The sequence below is a fragment of the Colletotrichum abscissum genome (genome assembly GCF_030869225.1).
Source record: "Colletotrichum abscissum strain IMI 504890 chromosome Unknown Scaffold_6.1, whole genome shotgun sequence".
NCBI lineage: Eukaryota > Fungi > Ascomycota > Sordariomycetes > Glomerellales > Glomerellaceae > Colletotrichum > Colletotrichum abscissum.
In genome coordinates this window covers 815,377-836,786 of record NW_026850503.1, presented here as the reverse complement: position 1 = coordinate 836,786, position 21,410 = coordinate 815,377, and the positions used below count along the sequence as shown (strand labels likewise).

The 21,410-nt window shown below is 51.1% G+C and overlaps 6 protein-coding genes across 6 annotated transcripts; all 6 read right to left on the bottom strand.

Moving 5' to 3' along the window:
* Positions 1-1,871: 1,871 nt before the first annotated feature.
* Positions 1,872-3,282, bottom strand: CABS01_03277 (uncharacterized protein; the record flags this gene model as incomplete). Its single annotated transcript, XM_060536654.1, has 3 exons — positions 1,872-2,711; positions 2,782-3,126; positions 3,199-3,282. The coding sequence occupies 3 exons, from the start codon at positions 3,280-3,282 to the stop codon at positions 1,872-1,874; spliced, it is 1,269 nt and encodes a 422-aa protein (XP_060392573.1).
* A 3,722-nt stretch (positions 3,283-7,004) lies between these two features.
* On the bottom strand, positions 7,005-7,719 carry CABS01_03276 (uncharacterized protein; the record flags this gene model as incomplete). Its single annotated transcript, XM_060536653.1, has 2 exons — positions 7,005-7,586; positions 7,645-7,719. The coding sequence occupies 2 exons, from the start codon at positions 7,717-7,719 to the stop codon at positions 7,005-7,007; spliced, it is 657 nt and encodes a 218-aa protein (XP_060392572.1).
* A 2,471-nt stretch (positions 7,720-10,190) lies between these two features.
* Positions 10,191-10,328, bottom strand: CABS01_03275 (uncharacterized protein; the record flags this gene model as incomplete). Its single annotated transcript, XM_060536652.1, has 1 exon — positions 10,191-10,328. One exon carries the CDS (start codon positions 10,326-10,328, stop codon positions 10,191-10,193), a length of 138 nt encoding a protein of 45 aa, XP_060392571.1.
* A 185-nt stretch (positions 10,329-10,513) lies between these two features.
* Positions 10,514-15,074, bottom strand: CABS01_03274 (uncharacterized protein; the record flags this gene model as incomplete). Its single annotated transcript, XM_060536651.1, has 7 exons — positions 10,514-10,708; positions 10,781-11,065; positions 11,117-11,684; positions 11,734-12,381; positions 12,430-13,532; positions 13,620-14,042; positions 14,097-15,074. 7 exons carry the CDS (start codon positions 15,072-15,074, stop codon positions 10,514-10,516), a joined length of 4,200 nt encoding a protein of 1,399 aa, XP_060392570.1.
* Positions 15,075-15,909: 835 nt separating this feature from the next.
* Positions 15,910-17,409, bottom strand: CABS01_03273 (uncharacterized protein; the record flags this gene model as incomplete). The annotated part of the gene is made up of 1 exon (XM_060536650.1): positions 15,910-17,409. The coding sequence occupies one exon, from the start codon at positions 17,407-17,409 to the stop codon at positions 15,910-15,912; it is 1,500 nt and encodes a 499-aa protein (XP_060392569.1).
* Positions 17,410-18,011: 602 nt separating this feature from the next.
* Positions 18,012-20,935, bottom strand: CABS01_03272 (phosphatidylinositol 3; the record flags this gene model as incomplete). Its single annotated transcript, XM_060536649.1, has 4 exons — positions 18,012-20,508; positions 20,576-20,677; positions 20,724-20,810; positions 20,877-20,935. 4 exons carry the CDS (start codon positions 20,933-20,935, stop codon positions 18,012-18,014), a joined length of 2,745 nt encoding a protein of 914 aa, XP_060392568.1.
* Between the last annotated feature and the right edge of the window lie 475 nt (positions 20,936-21,410).

The window sequence follows — 21,410 nt, the reverse complement described above, 5'->3', positions numbered from 1 at the left end:
AAAGACTCAAGTCGCTCGCTGTTTTGTCTATCTTACGATAGCACGGCACATGGACGATGCGCCGGGAAGTGGTATGCGAAGAAGTTGGCCGAGGCGGCGCGCAACATATGATGATCGTCGGAGGGGTTCGAAGCGGTTTGCTGATGCCTTTTGGTGAGGCAGCGCGTGATGTGGTCGATTTGGTATCGGCGCAAAACTTTGCTTCGAGCTGTCGCAACAGAGGGAGGGGAAGGAGGAAGTGGAGGAAGAATGCGACGAGAGGGTTGGAATTTTATCGCGGCAACATCCCAGTCGGTAGAGAACCAACAGCCCAGCAGAAAAGGAAAAAAAAAACTTCAGCTGCACTATCGCCCTAGGGAAGGTGGTGGTGGTCGGGATGCAGTGGTGGGGAGCTATCGCAGTCGCCACGAGCCTCGAGAGGGGGCCACGGGGGTGGGAAGGCCCGCCAGTTTCCTTCTTCATGTGACGCTCCCGCTCGCCTGAGTGGTCCGGCTCCTACAAGAACCACTGCGACAGCTGCACCGCAACCGGCCCAACGTGGCGGGACCGGCCGATTTCAACCATTTTCCCACCCAGTGGGCCACCGCCTTCCCTCCCAGTGGACGGCGCCCCGGCCAAGACGTCCTTTTTGGGGGGTCCTGATCCCCGTCCGTCAGCGCACTTGCCCGGGATCTGGGTTGCACATGGCCCGTGTTGGCGTGCTTTTTGGGTGCGGTGGTGGGGTACTGCAGTGGGCGGCAACCGCGGGCTCGGCAGCGGGGTCTCTCCAACTCTGTGCTTGAATCCTTCGGAAGCTCTGCGCATCAACCTCTCAAGTTCTTCTCTCCAACGTAGATCAAGAATACCTACAAACAGCGATGGCAGGACTCATTCATGCCCGAAATATCGACCGTTTGAAATTGACGTACCAAAGCCTGGGGGCTCTAGCAAATACGATACTTCCTGGCTTCCAATTTGATACACCATGGCTTCTCTGTTTCGAGAAATTTACTTGGACTCATCTTTCAGCGCTTGATATGCCATGCCGAATCTTTCAAGCATACGAATGGTGCGAGGATTCTGGTCTCTGTTAGGTAAAAGGGATAGTACTTTGTGGACTGCCCTAAGCATCTACACAAGTACTCAGAGCGTAACAACTGACGAAACTACATAATTGTAACTTCGTGAGCTGCACAGGGATATATACCTGCTACTCCATTCTAGTGTTATTTCTCAGATGTCTACCTCTTGCGTTGATCGCCTTCCTACACGCTGCCACTTGAACGCAAAAGCCCACAACATGGTAAAGTGCGTAGAATCCAAAGCTGATTTGCACGAGAATGGCTGCTAGTCCGTCGCCCCATCCCTTGCTTGGTACACCAGCTACATACTGAATGCTTATGACATAGGAGCAGTTGATTCCCAGTGCCCAGATCCAATACATCAATCTTCGGCTGATGCGATGCGTGGTGTTATGCGGCGTCTCGAACCACTCGTCAACTGCGAGCCCCGTCAAGATGACAGAGTGACATGCAACAGGATACGTAGCAAGTATCAAGTAAAACATGCCGCCCTTGATTTGGAAGAGGTAGACTAAAATGTCTGCCACTTTTCCGTCTGTTTCTAGAATGTATTTTCCTTCCGATGTATAAGTCCAATATCCAGGAACCAGGAAAGCATCGGTAGCAAACCAAAAGAGGAAGAAGACATGCGTCCAAATCGTCATAAAGCTAGAAGTCATGCAAGGCGGCATCCAATCAGTCTCGATATAATAGTCTCCCAATAAAATATTGCGGCCATTGATACGGCGGTTCTGATTAGTCGATGCCTCGATATTTGTTGCGTCAGGACGGCTCGGCTCATGGTGATTCTGTCTTTGGGCAGCCATTGCCCTATCGCGCATCGCCATACACTTCTCCGAGCATGGAATTGAAAAGCTCGAAATGTGCCGACACGACTAGAAGAGTCGCAAGTACAGGTCTCACCACCAAATGCCGCCATGCATCAGAGAGAATTTTATCGAGGTACTGTCTTCTACTGGCCTGTCTCTCATGGTTTGGGACCAAATTTTCCAGCTTTGTGAAGCAGTCAAGCGCGTAGTTTCTTACTGGCAAGGTGAACCTCCGATGGATTGTGCTAGAAGCACGACTTGACAGTTTGAATGCCCTCGAAGCAAACCCGAAGAGGAGTAAGACTGTTGAGATAACCATTTCTTGCAATGCAGACGATTTCCCCAACCGACGGCAATCGAAGCCATCGAGATAAGAGGGGAAATCTCGTAGACAGTTTGACTGTTGTTCTGATTCATTGTATGATTTGTAACAAAATTCAGTGCAACTCCTCCTGAAACTCTCTCGATAGAGTTGTTCTCCACAAGCCAGGTTGAAGAAGCATGCCGCAGGCGATTTGGCTAAAGCTGCAATTGGCTGAGGATCAGTAGAGTCAGCCCGTGGCGATTTCCAGTTGAAGAAACCGGATGGAATCATGGCCACTATGAGAATGGATAACAGGGTAAGCATAAGGGTGATTCGCAATGACCTTTCCAGTGGGCGTGTCTGGAAATACCTCCTCAGAACCGTCAGACCAGACAGATGGGTGACACTGGAAAACCAAGCCAGGTAGGTGATGATCTGCCAATGGAGAGCCGATAGGTGTTCGTCCAAGCATATGAATCCGCCGATGAGAATGCTCATTCCTGTGATCATTTGCACATCGCAAATGGCGATTATGCACTGAACGCAACAGGTTACATGACTGTTCTTGTTTTCTCTCAAGATTCAAAGAGGATACTCGGCGACTCACCATATTGAAACAATGCCTGACGCGTTTCGAGCGACTTTCGCTAGCGAGCGGGAGTGATGCTCCCGCAAGGATCAGAAGCCTTGCCACCCATGTTCTAACCAAAGCGAGAAGATTGACGTCGACCAGATTCGGTCTCAAATGGATGCAATCCCTAGAAATGTAGACATTTGTGCTGGGAGGCCCTGGGATATTCCCTGGTAGCCGTTCTAGACTCGTTGCTTGGCTTTGTCTCTCGCCATCACTCACCTGCTGCACAGGAGGCAGGTCTGGATCGTATGCTACGAAGTAGTGAACCACAAGGAGGAGGAAGACAAGATATCCTGTTCCGACGAATCCAATAAGGACCTGTGAAAAAGTTCTCAGTGATGTCCAGTGTCTTATTCATTGAGGGCTTAAGCGAGGGGCCCAAAAGCTTACCCCCCGACCAGCTATATCACTGTTAGGCTCCCAGGCGCCAGGTGATGTGCAGTTAAGCTTGGATGGACATAGAGATCTGGACATTCTCAAAATACGATCATCAACTCTCTCTATGGTTCACTATTTTCGACCAATAGTAATGCTATGTTAATCTTCATAAAACTGGAAACAACCACGGGCGAAACTTGTCCTTTTTATTTCAATGTCTGCTTGATCTCAGGGTGCGATGATCACATAGCAATCCTGATGGCGATGCTGCAGGACTGAGACAATGGCTCCTTTGGATCGTCATGCACCCAAATGACAGGGAGGTCAGCTTCCCTTTCCATTTAGCGAATTAAGATCATTAATTCTCTGGCAGGGAGTTGAGATATTGCCCAGAGGATCAATTTGTATCACCGCGATGGCGGTCATGGCGGACTAATTTAGATCAGGCTGGCCTATCGCTACCAGCCTGTGCCGCTGTGCATATCGTGAGCTGCATAGCGTTCTGCAAGCGCAACACCCACCCGGTTTCGAATCCGATCGAACGTAGGCAAAAACATAAACATACACACCGACTTTCAAGTCATATTGTACACGAAAAGTCGCCTCAACTACCTATTTGAAGTGGTAAGTACAGTGGTGCGCGAAAAGGACGGCACCCGTCGGGGTTAGCATCGGCTCCGGCTTTCGGCCCCACCAGGACAGCCGGCCTACCCCGGACCATGAGGCCTAACCCCCGAAGCTCTGAAAGTCAAGCTGGTTCTCAGGTAGAAGGTTACCAAAGGTTCCTTTGAATATTTACGTAGGATTCCGATCAAGTTTTGTGCGGGGAACCGCTAGAGTCGATAATTCACGGTGGGCAGGTAGTCACGGGCTCGGTGATTGGAGACTCTTCATTTCTCGAATCCTTCCCAAGCTCTGTAACCTCCTTCATAAGCTGGGTTATCTATATATTTCGAGCATCCCCGCATGTGGATGTTCAAAGGGACTTTGCTGAGCAATTTTTGGCAGAGGCGTTTCAGTCATCGCCAACCGCCAAAGGATGGGCTTTTCTATGCATCTATGGTCAACTAGGCATAACAAGGAGTTCGAGGAGTTCAAGAAATAATGATTTCAGCAAATCTCCCCGTCTATACGAGCCCTTTTTCTCATTTCATAAGCCTCTTTAGGCTATTAATTAGAGATACGAGTACATAGAGCCCGTATAGTACAATCGTGAAAGAATGACTGATCGTGTCTTCCGGTCTGAATTGATCACATCCCAACAGGTAATCCAAGTGTACAAACCATATAACAGAATTGCGAAAAGCCAAAAAATAGCACTTGAAAAACAATATCCGAGTGTTCCAGAAGACCTACCTGTCCAATCAAGGACCGTTAGTCCGGCTAAGATGGTGGCATGTCCAGCAAATGGATAGCTTAAGAGAGCTAAATAGAAGACGCCTTCCTCTGTGAACATGTACCACGTTGGCGTCCAATACGGCAAAAGCCACTCAGATACTACATAGATACCATTGAAATAAGAAGACATGCAGTAGAATGTCGAGGTCGCATAACGTAAGAGAAAACATACATGTACATCTATCACAACGAGGCTTGAAGTCAAATAAGGCTACATCCACTGCGTTTCGGAATACACATCCCTGGAGATAACAAAGAATAGACTCATATTGCTTTCGCTATTGTTTTGTTTCGTCAATGCATCGTTAGGAGAGTTTGCTGCCGTACGTTTTGCCATCATGGTCGACACGAAGGCCTGTTCGGAGCTCTGGGCTCGATCGGTGCTAGGCGCAGAACCTTGTGTGAACTCCACATAGTGTTTGTTATGATCTTTGCATTTTGGTTCCGAGATAAATGAGCCGAACAAGGTAATAAGGGGTGCCGCCAGGAGGAGCATCGGAAGCACCTGACCAAACTGCCAACCGGTGCTTTGGGGGCTGTTCTCCGGTACTTTTGTGAACCATCGTTCGACAGCGGCAGCAACGAATAGCTTCGAGGTACCCCAGAGTAGAAGCACCCAAAGCCAAAATATCTGATCATCAGAGTTGATTAGCTATCTTGGTGTCATGTAGAGTATGGGGCTTACCTCTTTCAACATGGAGTTGAACAAGTCAGCTTGCGTGCGGGATAAGATAGCCACTGAAATTACAGGCCGATGTAATACTCGTCGACGTTCAGACTTACTCCAGTTCCTGGTACATCGCTAATCTGCTCTTCGCTCTTATCGCGTGTGCAATTGAGACCTACAGGACACCCATTAAGCTCCATAGTAGGAAGAAATGGAATCAGTAGAGTAGTGTGAAAATATGGGATGGGTTATCTAGTCTGTCGGCGCCTGCCAGCGAAGATTCGTAGGGCATGTAAGGCAATACCACGGGGGGGAGAAGATAACAAATAGCGGTAAACTAGGTCACAGCTAATTGCAGAAGACTTTTGAATTCAGACTCTGATAGACCTGTGTTCGGGCTGACGTGGAAGATCACAAACTACACAATCTTCGAGTGTTGTGGCTCCTCGTTGCACCTGTACAGTCATCTACTTGCCAGTGACTCCCGGCCCAAGCCCATGCTCCCCGCATCACAAGACACATTCGGGCTTTTGGCGTTACGGAGGCTCCGTAGATTGCGTTGCGAATTCAAATCTTGCCACGGAAACTGCGCTATTGCTAGTCATGTCCTCTCAAGGGAAGCGAGCAAGGCTGACAACTTTCGGGTGACGAATTTCAACCTGAGAGACACCTTTATCAACTTGGAAGGAGGCAGATCAATATCGATGCATTGAGAAACTTTGATGAGAAAGCGCGGCTTTTGACCATAGGTGCAGGTTGTTCGAACTAACCCGTCCGACTCCCATAGCGGCGAGCAGCGACAACAATCTTTCATCGGCAGGCTTGAACCCGGCCCCACTCGGGGCCGAATCACAGTGCAGTCGGTCTTCCGGAGCCACCCGATGGACTACTTCAACTACCGTTGCAATGACACTTGGGAAGTGGCACGAGTTTCCATGCCAACGTTTTAGTTAGAATAACCTTTCTCAATTAATGCCCGGATAGTTACAACCAAGTTCATATTTGCCTTTCGTTAACACCAGTGTACATGACGTCGGATCAGACCGGTCGTGGAAAGGAAGTATCATCCTAAAGTAAATTGTATGTTACAAGCAGACAGGTCTTCTGACAACGCACTTGGTACTGCCCGAATCTTTGGACCATAAGTACTACCATGCGCGAGTATAACTTGGCAAAGCTTCCTTCCTTGGCGTACTCGGGCACAATTTTTGCCTGCCATCCTGCCGCTGGCTCAAAGTGACCGGAAACCCCCAAGCGTAAAACCTTTTTGAGATAGACAGAGGATAACGTCAGTTATGGCGTCACCAACGAAACTTTTGCCTGTGACAGAAGCAGCGCTTGATTCCATCCGATCCCGGATCTGATTAGCCTTCCTCGTCAAAAAGTCCAGATTGTCTCCTGCCGATTGTATATACTGAACGTGGAGCGAAAACAATGGCAGCGAAGGAGAGGTAATCATGAGGGCGTAAGCGGATTATTGATCTTGTGTATTTGGTATATTTGATTAAAAAAGTATGTTATCCTGTGTCTTTACTAGACAGTTGCGCCAATAGCAACAAAACAGGCCATGATCATAAACTTTTTCTTCCTACTTCTTCCGTCCATACTCATTAAGTCTAGACGTCCAGTTGCTTTAATTCATCCTACACATACAATTCCTATGGCGTAGTTTCATCTACACAGTATGTGCGTACATGCTACCCCTTTCCAGGAGGCAGTCCCTTCCCATAACCATCGTCAAATGTCAACCCCTTTACAGAGCAGCAACGATACCAGCAATGGCAGCAAGGGCAAGGCCGCCAACAGCGACGCCGCCCTGGGGTGCAGCGTTGCCGGTGGAAGTGGCAGTAGCGCTGGCGCCGGTACCGGTGCCAGTGACAGCAGTAGAAGCGGTGCGGGAGACAGAGAGAGTAGCGCTGCTGACGGAAGCAGTGGCGTTACGGGCAGAGGTGACGATGGCAGAGGCGGAAGCAGAGGCGGAAGACAGAGCGGCGCTCGCGCTGGCGCTGACGGAAGCGAGAGCAGAGGAAACAGCACCGGAGACGGAGGCAGAGACAGAGGCGGCAGCCGAGGAAGCAGCAGCGGAGGCGGAGGCGGAGGCGGAAGCCGCAGCAGAGGTAGCGCTGGGCTGAGCAGAGCCAGCGGTGGCAGCGTAGGCGGCGCAAGCGGCGGCGGCGGCAGACTGGGCCTTGCCGAGGTCGGCAGAGTTGCAGGCGGCGAGCAGGCAGGAGGCGGCGACGGGGACGAGGGCCTCCTGCTTCTCCTTGGTGCACTGGCAGGCGGTGTCGGTCAGGGCGCAGCCAACCTTGGGGATGGCATCGGTAAGGCAGGGAATCTGAGGGGGAAGAACGTTAGTTCGGGGTCATAGGGATGGCAAAAGGATTATAACATACGGCGCAGGAGGGCTGGCCAGAGAAGTCCTGGGCGACGACAAGGCCGGCGGCAACGAGGGCGAGAGTGAACTTCATTGTGAACGTTGTGTGGTTGTTGTGAGTATTACACGGTATTAGGTTGATATATCGGGTAAGATATAGGACGTGACGGGGTGGACGACGTTGAGATTAGTGGACGTGAAGTTGAGCAAGACAGGAATCAAGAAGAGGCAATCAACGTCGACCCGAGAAGACGGGATGGGCCATAAATATGAGTCCAACGCGCGCCGGCAAGCCACCACGTTCCTTCGGGGGAGACAGAGACAGGAGCGAGCGAGTGAGAGGGACCCCTGGCCCTGACTCTGAAGCTTTTCCCTTTCTGCCCTCTGCTCACAAAAAGCTTATCCCAAATATCCGCACCGCGCAGCGGCGGGCGCGCGCGACGGCGGCGTCTCCAATATCCATTGGGGTGGACTCGTGGAGGGTGGAGGGTTACGTTAGCTCCGCTTGGGGAGGCGTTAGCTTTTCGCTTTTCTGCTGGGGCGACGCGACCTTGACTGGCGAGCAAGGGGGTGTGAACCTTGGGGCCGTCGAGCTACTGTGAAGAACACACACTGGGACTTGGGATCCTGGACCTGGACCCATTCGACCTACAACTAGACCCTAGGCTACGGACCGGGTTCTGGCCAGGAACATGCAACCATGATCTCTTTGGTCAATGGCAAGTTGGCTCCGGGTGGAAAAGGGTTGGCAGGGGCAGAAGAGACGGGGAATCAGCGTGATCATTCTCGAGCTGGGCGAGTGAACTGATTTGTGGCGCCGGTCATTGAGGTGACATCCAATTGACTCTTCTGGCTCCAATGGAACGTCAGCGAATTGCTGTTTGATGTAGGTATCCCTTTTTCGAGCTCATTCGAGCAACGGGCTGGCGCGCAAGGAGCTGGATTCTTTCGGGAGGTTGCCCACTATCCAGCTATCTTGCTGTCTAGCTATCTAGCTGATCCACGCTGTCTCGCGGTCCGTCCGTCCGTCTAACCAACTCACGCTTCAGCTCTCTAGCTCGTGTCCTGACTCTCGATTGCCCGTCGACCTTGGCTTAGCGTCCAGCCTCATGAAAAGTGTGACAGCCGAAAGACGACTACGAGACGGACGAAATACGGGCATCTGTGCGTTTTGATTGGATGGCAGGTGGCTTGAGCCCAACCAAGAACGCGTTGAGCCGGCTGGCTGTGCTGAGACAACCATCGGATTGTATCGAACTGCCTCGACTTGCCCATCATCTATCTGCCCTGTGGCGTCGGCACTTTTCCTTCCCATCAGTCCTGCTTTGCCCCCGGTGCCCCCTCGTAGATTCTGTCAGTCGGTGTGTCTGCCGCTCTCACTTTCTTTAGCTGATCGGCCGCCGGGCAAGCTATCCGCACAGAGATGACTTAAGTTGTCAAGGCCCGACAAACCTGACGCGTCGCCGTCTTGGTAGTAGCACAAAGCACCCGAAAAGAGCGAGTTGATGGCCGGCCGGTTCTACGACCTGAGTGCCGGGCTGGCATGACATCGTGCGAGGTGACATGCGGGACCAGCAGACCAGGGGCCAGGGGTCAGTCAGAATACCTACCACACGGGGAAACCCAAACCAGAGAGACCAATGGCCGTTTTTGCCGTCCTGGTGACTTTGGTAAGGAGGGAAAAGAGAGAAAGGGCCCCACGGTAAACACCTGATTTGACCAATTTCATTAGAGTTTGTCACTGGCAATATGTTCCTTGCAGCAAAGAAACAATGAATTACTCTATTCTGCAGGTTGCCTAGGCGCCTTCTGGTAACTCTGTGGCCGAAGAGACTGGGATGCATACTGTAGAGTTTCTGATTAATTTTACTGAGAAGGAAAGAGAAAGGTTAGTTAGAAAGGCAAGGAAACATTGAACCTTCTAGACTTGCCTTATCAGGCGAGGGGTTTGCTTTTACTCACTCAAACTCATCTCGGCTGGTTCATTCATCAAGAAAGATGGCGCTGCCGCGATACCGCGCTGCTGAGTGCTGGCTGCTCACAGACACTCTGCCGCTCTCCACGCACATTCTGTAGCCGTTTCTCCTGACCGCCAACTTTGCCATGTGTTGCAACACGCAACCCGGCAGCGAGCCCGTGGAGTAAACACGAACGATATTAATAACAGCAAGCCAACTCCTCGACGACTTGGAAGCTTCCCCGACCTTCGGCTACCAAATAAAACGTGGAGTTCGCTTCGGTACCAACGTTCGGACCTCTTGCTCCTAGTCGCTGCTCGACTCATAAAAGGTTGTTCCTTGGAAATCTTCCTTGCGCTGCTATGCCGATCCCCGCAGGCAATAAACCCACTCGACACGAGCTCTGATCCCCGTCTTATTGTGCCCATGTTTGTGCCGTGCAACTCCCCGCAACGATCCTCTTGTGGCCCGAATATCATCAACCGATGAAGCGTTTCTTTGTTTTTCTTCCGGTAACTCTGAGCAATGTCCGACTCTCTCCACTATTCATATTCTTTGCTCATACGCGAAAGCTCGTCCCGTTTAAGGTCGCACCTAGCTGCCATGTTCACTCCCCCGCCCGGCTGGCCATGTCTCGATGAAGCCCTCGATCGTGAACGCTCCGCAAGTCGGGGCTGGAAAGTCTCCGGTGGGTTGAATTGGGGTCGTTTTGTCCGGGGGTGGCGCTTGCATTCTTCAACTGCATGCGATAACCACTTGGACGGCCAAAGGTCGAAGAAGCTGATGAGCATTCATCGAAGATCAAGAGCGCCGAAGTGAACTGGGAGAAAGGTTATTTCTACATTGTCTACATCTATTCTTACAACTTAGCAGCCCCGCGTGCTTGTACCATTCAACCAGAAACACTTTTCGGCTTCTTATCCGCGTGTCTCAAGTCCATCTAACGCTCGAAGGCGCGACACAGTATCCATGATCCGATGTCAGGACCAATTCTCCATTGAATATCTTGGCCCACGGGTCGAGGTAGAAACGGAAGCTTGGCTTCTCACCCTCAACTTCGTAGACCCGGACGATGATGAAGACATCCGTCGGTATCTTTCTCTTGTCCAAGCGATACTTTTGAGTCTACAGTAGTTAGTAAGCTTGGTATGTTTCCCCAGGAAGGATGGCCCCATGACGAGAGCAAGCAGAACTCACCAGATTCATCTGCTTCTGGCTCAGGTGGAAAGGCTCCTCGAGTCCGCGAACCGTTCCCTTCACTTCCATGTGATACGTGATGGTTCGGCGAAACCAGGTCTCCTCGACGATGCCCACGTTATGAAGTAGCGGGAGCATGTATCCTCCTCTGTCTGTGTACGTGAAATCAGCTGTGACCGACTCATCACCAAGGAAGTCCGAGTAACCACATCTCTTCCGAAGACGGCTTGTCCAATGCTTCTCGGGCTCCCAGTCGGGTATTTCCTTGGAAAAGTAGCAATTGACCTACCAAATTTGTTAGCGGAGTTTTCATTGTGCCATAGAGTCGTCGCATACAAAATCTTCTGCCGCAAATCCAACTTCCTCGAACCTGTAGGATTGGGGATCATAGTCTGAATCATCGTTCCCAAAACTTCTATCATAGGCCTGAGCGTAGGACATTGTGGGAGTTGACTGCCTGGCAACATCCCCCATCCCGACTGCACTGGTCAGCTCTCTGTAAGCGACGGCGGGATCTTCCGTCGAGTTGGTCATTGAGCTGTACACGCTGGTAGAGATGTCGAGGTCGTCGTCGAAGAGAACACGAATGTTGACTCCTTCCAACATGTCTCGCACGTCGGCAAAGCTGCCTTTGAGGATGTGTGAGATGAGAAGGCCGCGCTCGACGTCCTGGATTGCAAATAGCCGGCTAAACAAGTCAGCTAGCTCCATGTCGACCCGTCGATTGGTATCTTTGAAAGGGTTCCGCAAGACGACGATATGAATGGCATCTTTCTCTTGCGTGATAGAGATGTGCCCTTTGCGAGACTCGCCCACTATCTCGCCGATTGCTCTTTGCACTGAAATGCCCAAAGCTAGCGAAACTTTGAAGGTAGGAATCGTCGGCGTCGCTTTGGTCCCGAGGCTATACGAGGTCAGTGAGATGCAATAATGTTTGGGTGAACGTGACTTACAGCGCAATGTACTTTGCTTTCTTCTGTATGTTTTCGGACCAAAGTGGATGGGCTATCGGCGCGCTCACGTAAGTGATATGCTCTTCTACCGCATTGCTGAGGAGTCGAGGAGAGAGGTGACGCCATGCTACCAATGGCATGATCTTGTCAATATCTTTGACGTCGAAGTCCAGGAGGGAAACTTTCCCCTCAAACGCGGTCCGTAATGCCGTGCGGTCGGCAATGAACCAGCTATCATTGAGAGACAAGAACGTTGCGCCGTCTGGACCTCCTGAGTTGTGCGTGGTAGGTAGCATGGGGAAAACCTTGAAATATGGGAGTGCTCTTGGTTCGAAGCACTGAGGCATTTTTGCAGGATCCTTCATACTTGAGAGATACTTGCACAAGAAGAGGAGCACTGTCTTTATCGACTGTGCCTTTGAAGTGTCCGCTGATAGGCCTCCCAAACGCCCCAACTCTCTGATAACGTCAGGAATACCGGCATCCGGGATTTGGAGTATATCTTGAAAGAAAGTCCCACATTTAGGATAAAACTCAGCAAGGGGTCGGATATTCTCAAGGCAGGCAGGAGCCTTCCAAGTGCATTCGTTCGGGGTGAGCCAACCATGGACTGGATGATAGACCGTCTTGGCGTGCTCGAAGGCTTGACTGCTCGGGTTAGCTATCTCGCCCGGGATCAATTGAATAGAATCTTACCGCTGAGCATCCGAGATCTCTTTGCTGTTGTTGGCCAGATACAGATAGATGTGACTTGCAGCCTTCATAGTATCCGCATCAATGGCCAAACCTTTCATCATCTCGAGCTCCATGACGTAGGCCTCTACACTGGGTTTAGTAGTGACTGAAAAGGCTCCAAATTTCTGCCATATCAAGTCCTCTGGGTCAGGAAAATCTGCAAATGCAAGATGTGGACAGTGGAGGAGCAGAGCTTTGGTTGGTACCGCTGTGTCCTGGAGTTTCCGTTGGACCCCGTCTCGACAAGGCACTGTCATGGCCTGGACATGTGGGTGCAGAATTGAGAGGCAGTCCCTGTATTCGAAGAACAGCCCGTTTCGAAGCCACTCGTCTCTTAAGAGTTGTATGAAGCTCATGGAGTCATTTTTGAGAAGCCATCGACTTTCGCGACTAAGGACGACTTCCGAAGAGGACTGATCACGGACAAGTAACTTGAACGATGTTGCGACTCCGTGTTTGTTCTTCAACCACTCAATGAAGGCGCCTTTTTGGGCAGCGCGTTCTTCACCTGCGATCTCGCCTCGACTGACGTAATCAGGATGCAGCACGTTCATGCAAGCCTTGGGTTCAGAAGAGTGCTTGCTAATGAGGTTATGTTGGATCTTTGGGTCGATGAGGTAGACGGCATCGGCGCGGCAAACCTCGTTTCCGTTGGAGGTAGCAACCCAGAGGTTCATCTTTGGAAGCCAATGCGGACGATGATTGTGGAATAAGTAGAACGCGTCTTCGATGAGACGCTCGGTTCCTCGGGGGTCCCAACCATGATTTCGTTTGTTATGGTCTTGGAGAATTCGATTGCAAATATCGTTCGATGTGATCTTCTTGATCCCTAACCATTCAAAGAGGACGTCTCTCTTGGCATCGGATCGCGCATCGGGGAGCACGAAGAAGAGGCCAAGGCCTTGAGGAGCACCTTGGATGTCTGCCTTCGCCGCCAGGTATAGGTCTGCCGTGCGCGCAGGAAGCAGATCCCCGTCCAGTGTTGGCACAAGTGGCAAGCGTCGTAGTCTCCCTTTCCAAGACTCAGAGCGGACGAGAATAGCAGCCACTTTACTGTGCCATTTCTGTGACTTGGTGGTGAGGTCGGGTTTCTCTACTGAAACCCATTCACAGAAATGTGACACAAACACGTCAGCAACCATGGTACTTACCCCCAGACGCATGAAACCTTTGGGTAGATTTCCTTCTTGAGAGTATTCGGATGCTAGATGGCGGTGACGTTGTTTCGGTGAGTCAATCAAAGGCACTCCATCCAGGCAGTATCCAGAAGAAACGAAGACGAGTTCCTGCGGCTTTCGCAGATCCTCAATCCCCGCGCGACTCTGGAGAACTGGGCGAGACTGAAGATGTCTGATCAGGGATTCTTCCAGACCGTCCCAAAAGTTATCGTGAGAGGGAGATCGCACCAAGTACCGTGGCCAAGAGTAACGCAGTTTACCTCCACCTTTGTTGAATTTCTCGACTGACTCCTCGAATGCAATTGGAATTGCTTCTCTGATCTTGTTGTTCCAAGCGTTTTCGGCGGGAACGCGCTCCCGATCCGCGAGTAGAATGAAGTCGCTCTGAATGAGAAACTAAGCGTCCGATTAGTGATGTTTTCTAGAAACCAGAGGGATTTTGGTCCTTACTTGGAAGCCATAGTGGCCAACTGGCAGGAATGCAAAGATTGGCTGCTTTTGAACCTTTGGGCTACCATCCTGCTCCAGCGGAAATGCAAGAGTAACCTCTGAGACGCCGATGTTTTTCCTTGTAGATTCTTCTGGCATGTCTTCCACTGCCTTTCGGATAATGGCGTACTTAGTTTCCGTCGCTGGCTCCGAATTGTTTGTGTGCATGGTAATAGTCCGCGTTTCGCAGTGGAAATCTGTGTCGTGATCTGTGTATGTAGCCAAGTAGTCAACCTGCTCATCCGGTGTCTGGACAACGATGCGTCTGAGTCGGCGAAGAAAGAGCAGTATTTCGGGTTTGATCTTGGTAAGCTCCACGGCAATCCTTTCCAACTCGCTATTGCCAAGTAGTTGAAGAGCCATGCTTGTATTTTCAGACTCGCGCTGAGGTTTGATGAATACCGCGGGGAGGGGCAGGAGAACCCCCAGCATGTCCCTTGTCTTGTCGAGTTTGAAGCTGTAGAGCCCACTCGAGACATAGACTACATTTGCGACATTGAAAACAGACTTGAAGCCTATGCCCTTCTCTCCAATATATCCCGAATGGACCTCTTTCGATAAGCTCTTTGTGCTCTCTCCGATCGCGCAGAGAGCGTCGATTTGCTCAAGAGAAAAGCCATTTTCGTTGCATCCCGTTTCCAAGTAGTGAACAATTTCGCCGCTGTTGTCAATACAGCTCTCGATGCTCAGCCTAAAACTTGGGCGTGAGTCTCGTTGAATCGCTTTGGAGTAATCGTTGTCGTCGGCATTTTGAAGAAGCTCCAAGATGAAATGGGTTGACGTGCAATACAGATTTTTTGCGAGAACCTGGAGGGCGTTTCGTAGTTGTTTCTCCGTGAATTTATTAGCTTGCCCATTTTCTATGCCTCGATCGTGTACGATGGTCTGTAGCTGAGCATCCGCCTCTTCTCGAGACTGTGGTGGTGATGGCGGGTCCATGCAGGGCGCGGAGCGATTTCTCGCTGCCCGGCGTTTGATGGAATTTGTCAGGAAGTCTTGAAGAGACCCAAGAGAGTTGTGTACGAGGATTCGAAGAATTCGATTGAAAGGCAGAGATGTTGGGATCGGGGCGAGATCAAAACAGTGATGGGGTGAGGGTAGTGATGTGAGTCGAAGGTGTGAGAGTGAGAAGGTGAGAGTGAGAAGGTGAGAGTGAGAAGGTGAGAGTGAAAAGGTGAGAGTGAAAAGGTTAGTGAGGGAAGGCAAGTGTAAAGGTGGGGAAAGGTAAGAAAGGCTAGGAGATGCGCCCGAAGAGGGAGATCTGGTGGTAGGCAATTTCCTCACGCACCGTGTATTTTTCATAAGACTTGAATTTGCGCGGCCTTCGAGACCTAGGCTGGAGGAAGGCACGAGGTCATGGTTTCCATTGCTATTGAGGAAGGAGCCACCCACACTCTTGCTGCCTGATGTATATACACTACCTCGTGGAGAGGATGGCCTCTGTTACGTTGAATACTACGAATAAGCTCCCATTTATCAGTGATAGATGAGCCACGCAGCCTCATATTACCTTGGCTTTCGAAGATCTGATGTATGAAACTTGGTTATTGTTGACTTCGTCACTCTCGGGTAAGCTCGAAGCAGAGCCGCTACTATTTAGCATCTATTGCATGTAGTCGTACTGGTCTGTCTCACGTTTTAAGCGGAGCCTGCGTTCACGTCACTTCACAAAAGACACAATAACTTGGTGTAGTCTATATATTACAATAGACTACATAAATCTTGTCCGTCACCCCGATCCCTTAGCCCTTAAGGGCTACGTCGTCATCACATCTCACATCCCCGGCCGTTCATCCAACATCTCATCATAGATGTCATCCGCATCCCATCCATCCTTCACCTCCTCATTCCCACTTTCAACTTTACTCTCCGCAGCCGGTCGATCCTCATACACGCTGCCCCCAAGATCTTCCGCCGGTCCCTGGAAAGCGGAAGCCAGATCACTGGCCCCTCGGAGGACTCGCCTGTGTACTTCGACGAAGGGCCATGTCCCAGCAACACGACGGGCAGCACTGCTGGCAGCGGAAGCGAGAGCGGAGACGAGAGAACCGAGGCCCGCGCGATTCCGGCCGGTGTCCTCCCCCACCGGATCATATAGCGGCGGTTGGTGATGACCGGCATTGAGGTGAGGTTGATGATGATGGCGTCCATGGGACATAGCAGCATCTTCTCGTGGAGCGATAACGTCCTCCCGCTCAAAAGGCCTACCAGTTCCCAGCCAATACTTGACCCACTCATGACCAGTCTCTTGGAATTGGCAGAAGACCGTGACGTTCCCATCGTCATCGATGAAATATTCGTTCCAGAGGTAACTAGGGGTCAGAATCCGACCAAATGGGATGCCATTGTAGATATCCCGCGGCACAGGATTCTCTTCCAGGTAATTGATGACCCATTGGCGGGGCTGCTGGTCGACATATCTGCCGTCGACGTCGAGATGGAAAGATGAGACGTAGTACATCAGACCATCGTAATGGATCGCCTCCACAAGCTCTTGGGCCTCGTCATCGTTGAGAATGCCGCGGACGCGATTGAGAACGGACATTTGGTCCCAGTTGATCCTGTTCAGCGTGTAGTCCAACCCCATCTGGAGGAAGTCGCGACAAGTGACCTGCTCGCCCCTTGTATGGCTATACGTCTGTAACAAGACTTCGTAAATGTCTCTGACACCCCATGACTCTCCAGGGGCGTCGTGTTCCAGGCTGTAGGTGGCGACCCTCGCAAAGAAGTCGTCGATGGGGGACGGAGGCTGAGGCTCATCTGCTACACCCATCGCTATCGTGGCGTTCCTAAGCCACACGTTGAATTGATCTCGCTCATGGTGGTAATCCTCAAGAATCAACCATAGAGGCTGGCAGATGAACTGGCATTCACATTCTTGCTGGCGACTAGGTAGCCAATAGCTGCATTGCTCGCAGGCGTTGTGAGGAACACCTCCGTTCGGCAACCACTCTCGGGCCCAGGATCGACCTGAGAGATAAGTAGTGAGGAAGTTCTTTGTATCCGCTTCTCTCAGTCTCCAGAGGAAGCGGCGGTAGCCCATGAACCTGTGGATGTCATCCTGGACTTCGAGAAAGTCCCGCCACACTGCGAGCTCTTCTTCGATGTCTGCATCGTACGGGGCCTGGCATGCAACAGCGCGACGCTGCAGTGCTAGGAGAGGTTCACGCAGTCTAGGAGACACGCTCTCAGGATCGGTGTCTCCAAGGAAGTCGAATATGTCCTCAAGCCGTTCACGGCGCTCCTCAAAAGTGGGAAGGTTATTGGCGTCCATTTTGATATAACTGAGTTGGCAAGACAGAATAGAAAATTGGAAATTTTGAAGAGAAGGGGACTATGGTCGACTTTTGAGATGTTGGCCCGAAAGAATGGAATCGTAATGGAGAGCCTAAGACCTTTATATATATCTTTCTAAGTTCTCAAGGTCTCAACATGGTTATATGTGTCGGAGATAGGTACATTTGGCTGGCACTATAGTTCTCAACCCGTTGCGAGGTAGATTTGGACTGTTGCGAATCAAGCCGTGCGCCTCTACGGTCCTTATACGACATATGCAAATCGCCCATAGAGCCTCATACATACATCACTATGTATTCCGCTAGGAATCTGATGGCTTCCATAGCATTTCTTTTTCTTGGTGGGAAGGTCACGGGGTTTCCAAATCTGCTCACATTGCGGCAAGGACTCCGTCAAGGTATCAGCAGCGAGGTACCCGGTATCTCCGATGAGCAGGCTTGGGCCCCAAAGTAAAGGATAATAATCGGGTGTGTCCATGAGACTACTGTGGTTTCTTGGTACTCGCCAACGTTGTTGTTGCTGTCCATTATGAGCTCAAACTCTGATGCATACGGAGCCTCCAAGCCTGACAACCATCCCTCAGTTTCGGAAAGCCTGCACGAGCTCATGCAGCTTGTCAATGACAACCGGAGCAATGGCTCCTAGAGTGTCTTCGATAATCCTCTCGAAGAATAGCATTGACTCCTCCTCTGTAAGTTCCAGGTGAAATCGTTCACGAACCTTCAGCACCGCCTTGTCAGGCTCAAGTCGAATGTCAGGAATGTTCGCGTCCACCATCAAGCTAAACAAGTTGAGAATAAGATTGGAGGATTTACGCAAAGCAGTGTATGCCAGGAAGCAGTACTGCTTGAACTGTTTGAAGTGCTCTGAGTTGACTCCGCCCATACAGTCGACCATTTCCTTTGAGAGCTTCATGACCGGTGCAAATGGCTTTGGATCTCGGCCGAGAATAAATCCAAAGTCGGCATGGAAGAAATGGCCGTCCGGGGCCAGGAGAAGGTTATCCAGATGCCGATCGCCGACGCCTAGAATGTAGGTAATCACGCAGTATCCTGCGCAAGACTTGATATAGGTGTCTAGAGTTTCTTGACGTAGACCTAGGGGTTGCCGGTCGTCTGGGTTGTTGGATTTCAAGTAGGTCAGTGCTGGGTTGTTTCTGAATTTCGAAGCAATGCTTTGGAAGCTGACGGATGGAACAAATTGAGAAGCGCCTGCTGTTGTGCTGGTTGCCAGAATTTTGTAGGGAGACAGCTTCAAATCCAAGTTTTCTTTCTGCAGTAGTTGGTCCATGAGAGTAATGATTTGAATGACCAACTGGTCCTGGCGCAGGTCGTCACCAGTCTTGAAGATGATGGGATACTTCTTGCCGGTGCTGGTTTTGAAGGTGACCTTGATTGGGCAAAGAGATGACTTAAAGACCGTCGTCTCGTCAGGTACCACCCCGACCACTAGCATAGTAGGGTCGAGCGGCAAAGGCAATGGCGGGTCAATTGTCAGAATTTCATTCTTTGGATCTGCCAAGAAGTGTTTGACGCGGTCAGTCTTTTTGGCGATGGATTCGTGTGACGTTTTGACTTCCCCAGAAATTTTGGACAAGATGGCAATCAACTCAGCCTGTCTCAAGAGTGTTTTTCTCGATTCGACTCCATCCGGTTGCTTCACTAGTTCAGTCATGAAGTCGTAGGCCACCTTTCGGTAGATGTTGCGGTTATCCAATCCCTGCTCTGGGCTGTGATCGTCGCATTCGACCATCAGGTACCAATGGAAGTAGTTGCCAAGAAGGAAGTTACCGGCTGCTCGGGATATCAAGAATTGAGCCAGAGACGAATCATGAATGGCCTCCTGGGAAGAGTCGGCCTGGATATGCTCGTATTTCAAGGCTTGCACCAATTGCAGCAGATAAAGGAGCAGCTCATGGTCATCCGCCTTACGTAGTCTTTCCACAGCATACGCTCGAACAGCTTGGTTGTCGAAGGTGGGGCCAAGCAACTCTAAAGCATCGTCGACGTCGATTTCGGTCCAGCGTCCCAAGACTTGCACTGCCTGCTTGGCTTCGCTTTGATCCTGCCAGTTGACTGATTTCACAAACTTGGTAACAGCCCGTTTGTCTCGAGTGAGATGATAGCGGAATTTCCAGATTAAATCCTTCTCCTCCGGGGTTAACGTGTGCGTTGGCGAATACGACATGATGAGATTCAGCTCATCTCGGACCTTGGCATTTGGTTTGAGATCCTTATCGAGAACCCCGTGGCGATGCTGACTTCTGACAAGCCTTCTGTGCTTGCTTTCGGCTGGATTGTCGCGAGCACCAACCTCAGGGTCATAAACCTTCATCAATCGACTCCCAGCTGAATCGTCAAGCGCGTCGATACCAGGACCAAACTGCACTTCGGGCGGCGGCTTCAACATTACGTTAGACTGAGAAGCAGACACATGCTGAAGCGCCGAAATCGGCGGAGGATCATATTCTAGGTCCGCAAATACAACTGGGAAGTCGAATCGCGGCAACTCCACGTTGAGCTGGAACTTGGAAAACCCAGGATGGGATTCGGTGTTCACGATACCCTTGTCGTCTGAAGTTCCCTCCTTTTCGGTCGATGCATCTCCATTTGTCGTCCTCTGGCGTTGCATAGTCTTGAGTGATGCTTTTGCCGATTGTAGTCCGCGCTTCTCAAAGCCACGGAAGACAAGCTGATCAAGCCAGTCGACTCTAGGTATCTCGCCCATTTCGTGTTTCTTGAATAGCTTCTCCATGCGCTCCAGCTCTTCAGCATCCTTATCTACCGTTGGAGTGGCTCCTTTCCTCGAGCCGTCCCGTTTCTTCCGCGGAACCGCAGGCGTAGTGGTATTGTCATTCCCATCGGCGTTCTTGTGTCGGTGGACCATGCATTTCTGCCGGCCCTTCTGCACCTGATTGTCTCGGTCGAACAGTGGAAGCGTTGTGCCGCCGAAGGGGATCGCATGGCCTCTCGCTTGTTTTCCACCAGCTGGTGATGAGTCCCATAATGTGATGGCTAAGCAGGAGTTTAGAGGGAGGGTTTTGTAGTTGATCGGCAGAGTGAGCCATTCGTTCCATCTACGCGCGCTCCGCGTCAGAGGTCTTTTCCCAGGATCATCCACCAGACGTAAGGGGCGCCACTTACCTCCTCTCATTGCGAAACGATTTGTATGCCGTCTGGATAGGTACTGTCAACGGCTTCGAGCCGGCCCATACTTGCACGGTGACGTAGAGATCGGAGTGCGAGCTAGCAAGTTAGCGATGGCGACCAGCAGCCGTACGAAAGGTATTACCTTGTGTTAGAGCCGATATGTCTCAGCTCGGCCTTTTCCAATAAAGTGGAATGCAGAAATGGTGTTTCGTCGCCCTCTAGATTAATACTATCACGGTAGCGTCAGTCACGCGCATTATCCGGGTTGGGAACGACGCAGGAGCTGGGCGCATACATGCGGATGCTGACTGGATAGTCTAGAGACTCGGAGCTGGCAAATGAAAATGGCTCCATTGTGAGGATAGGAGCTCGTACGAAGAGGTTATGAGTCCATCATGCAATGAAGTAGGCAAGTTGCAGAATGTCGTTCGGCGAATGAGACAGACAGCGGTTGCATGTGTTTGTGGGTAGGTAGCGCAGGTTGAGGTCACTGACTGCACCAGACTGGATAAGCACTGGTAGGCGGCAGCTGACTGTGGGAAGCTCCAGTGGAGTGCATTAGGTAGGCAGTACATCCCAGCATGGGCTAGCAAGCTGTGGATTTCTGTCGTCTGCGACCCCCGCCTCAGCCACATGTCTCCAACCTACCTATATCTTATCGATAAGCCCGTCATCCTCAGCCACCTACATTCACCCCACGCACGTATGGGTGCGATAACGATTGTTGGAGCGCGTTGAGTGGAAGGGTCGCCTGGGAAGTGCCTGTCGCGTCTTCCATGTCCAGTCGCAAATTCACGCGTGAGATCTTGCACAACCACCCGAACTCGTC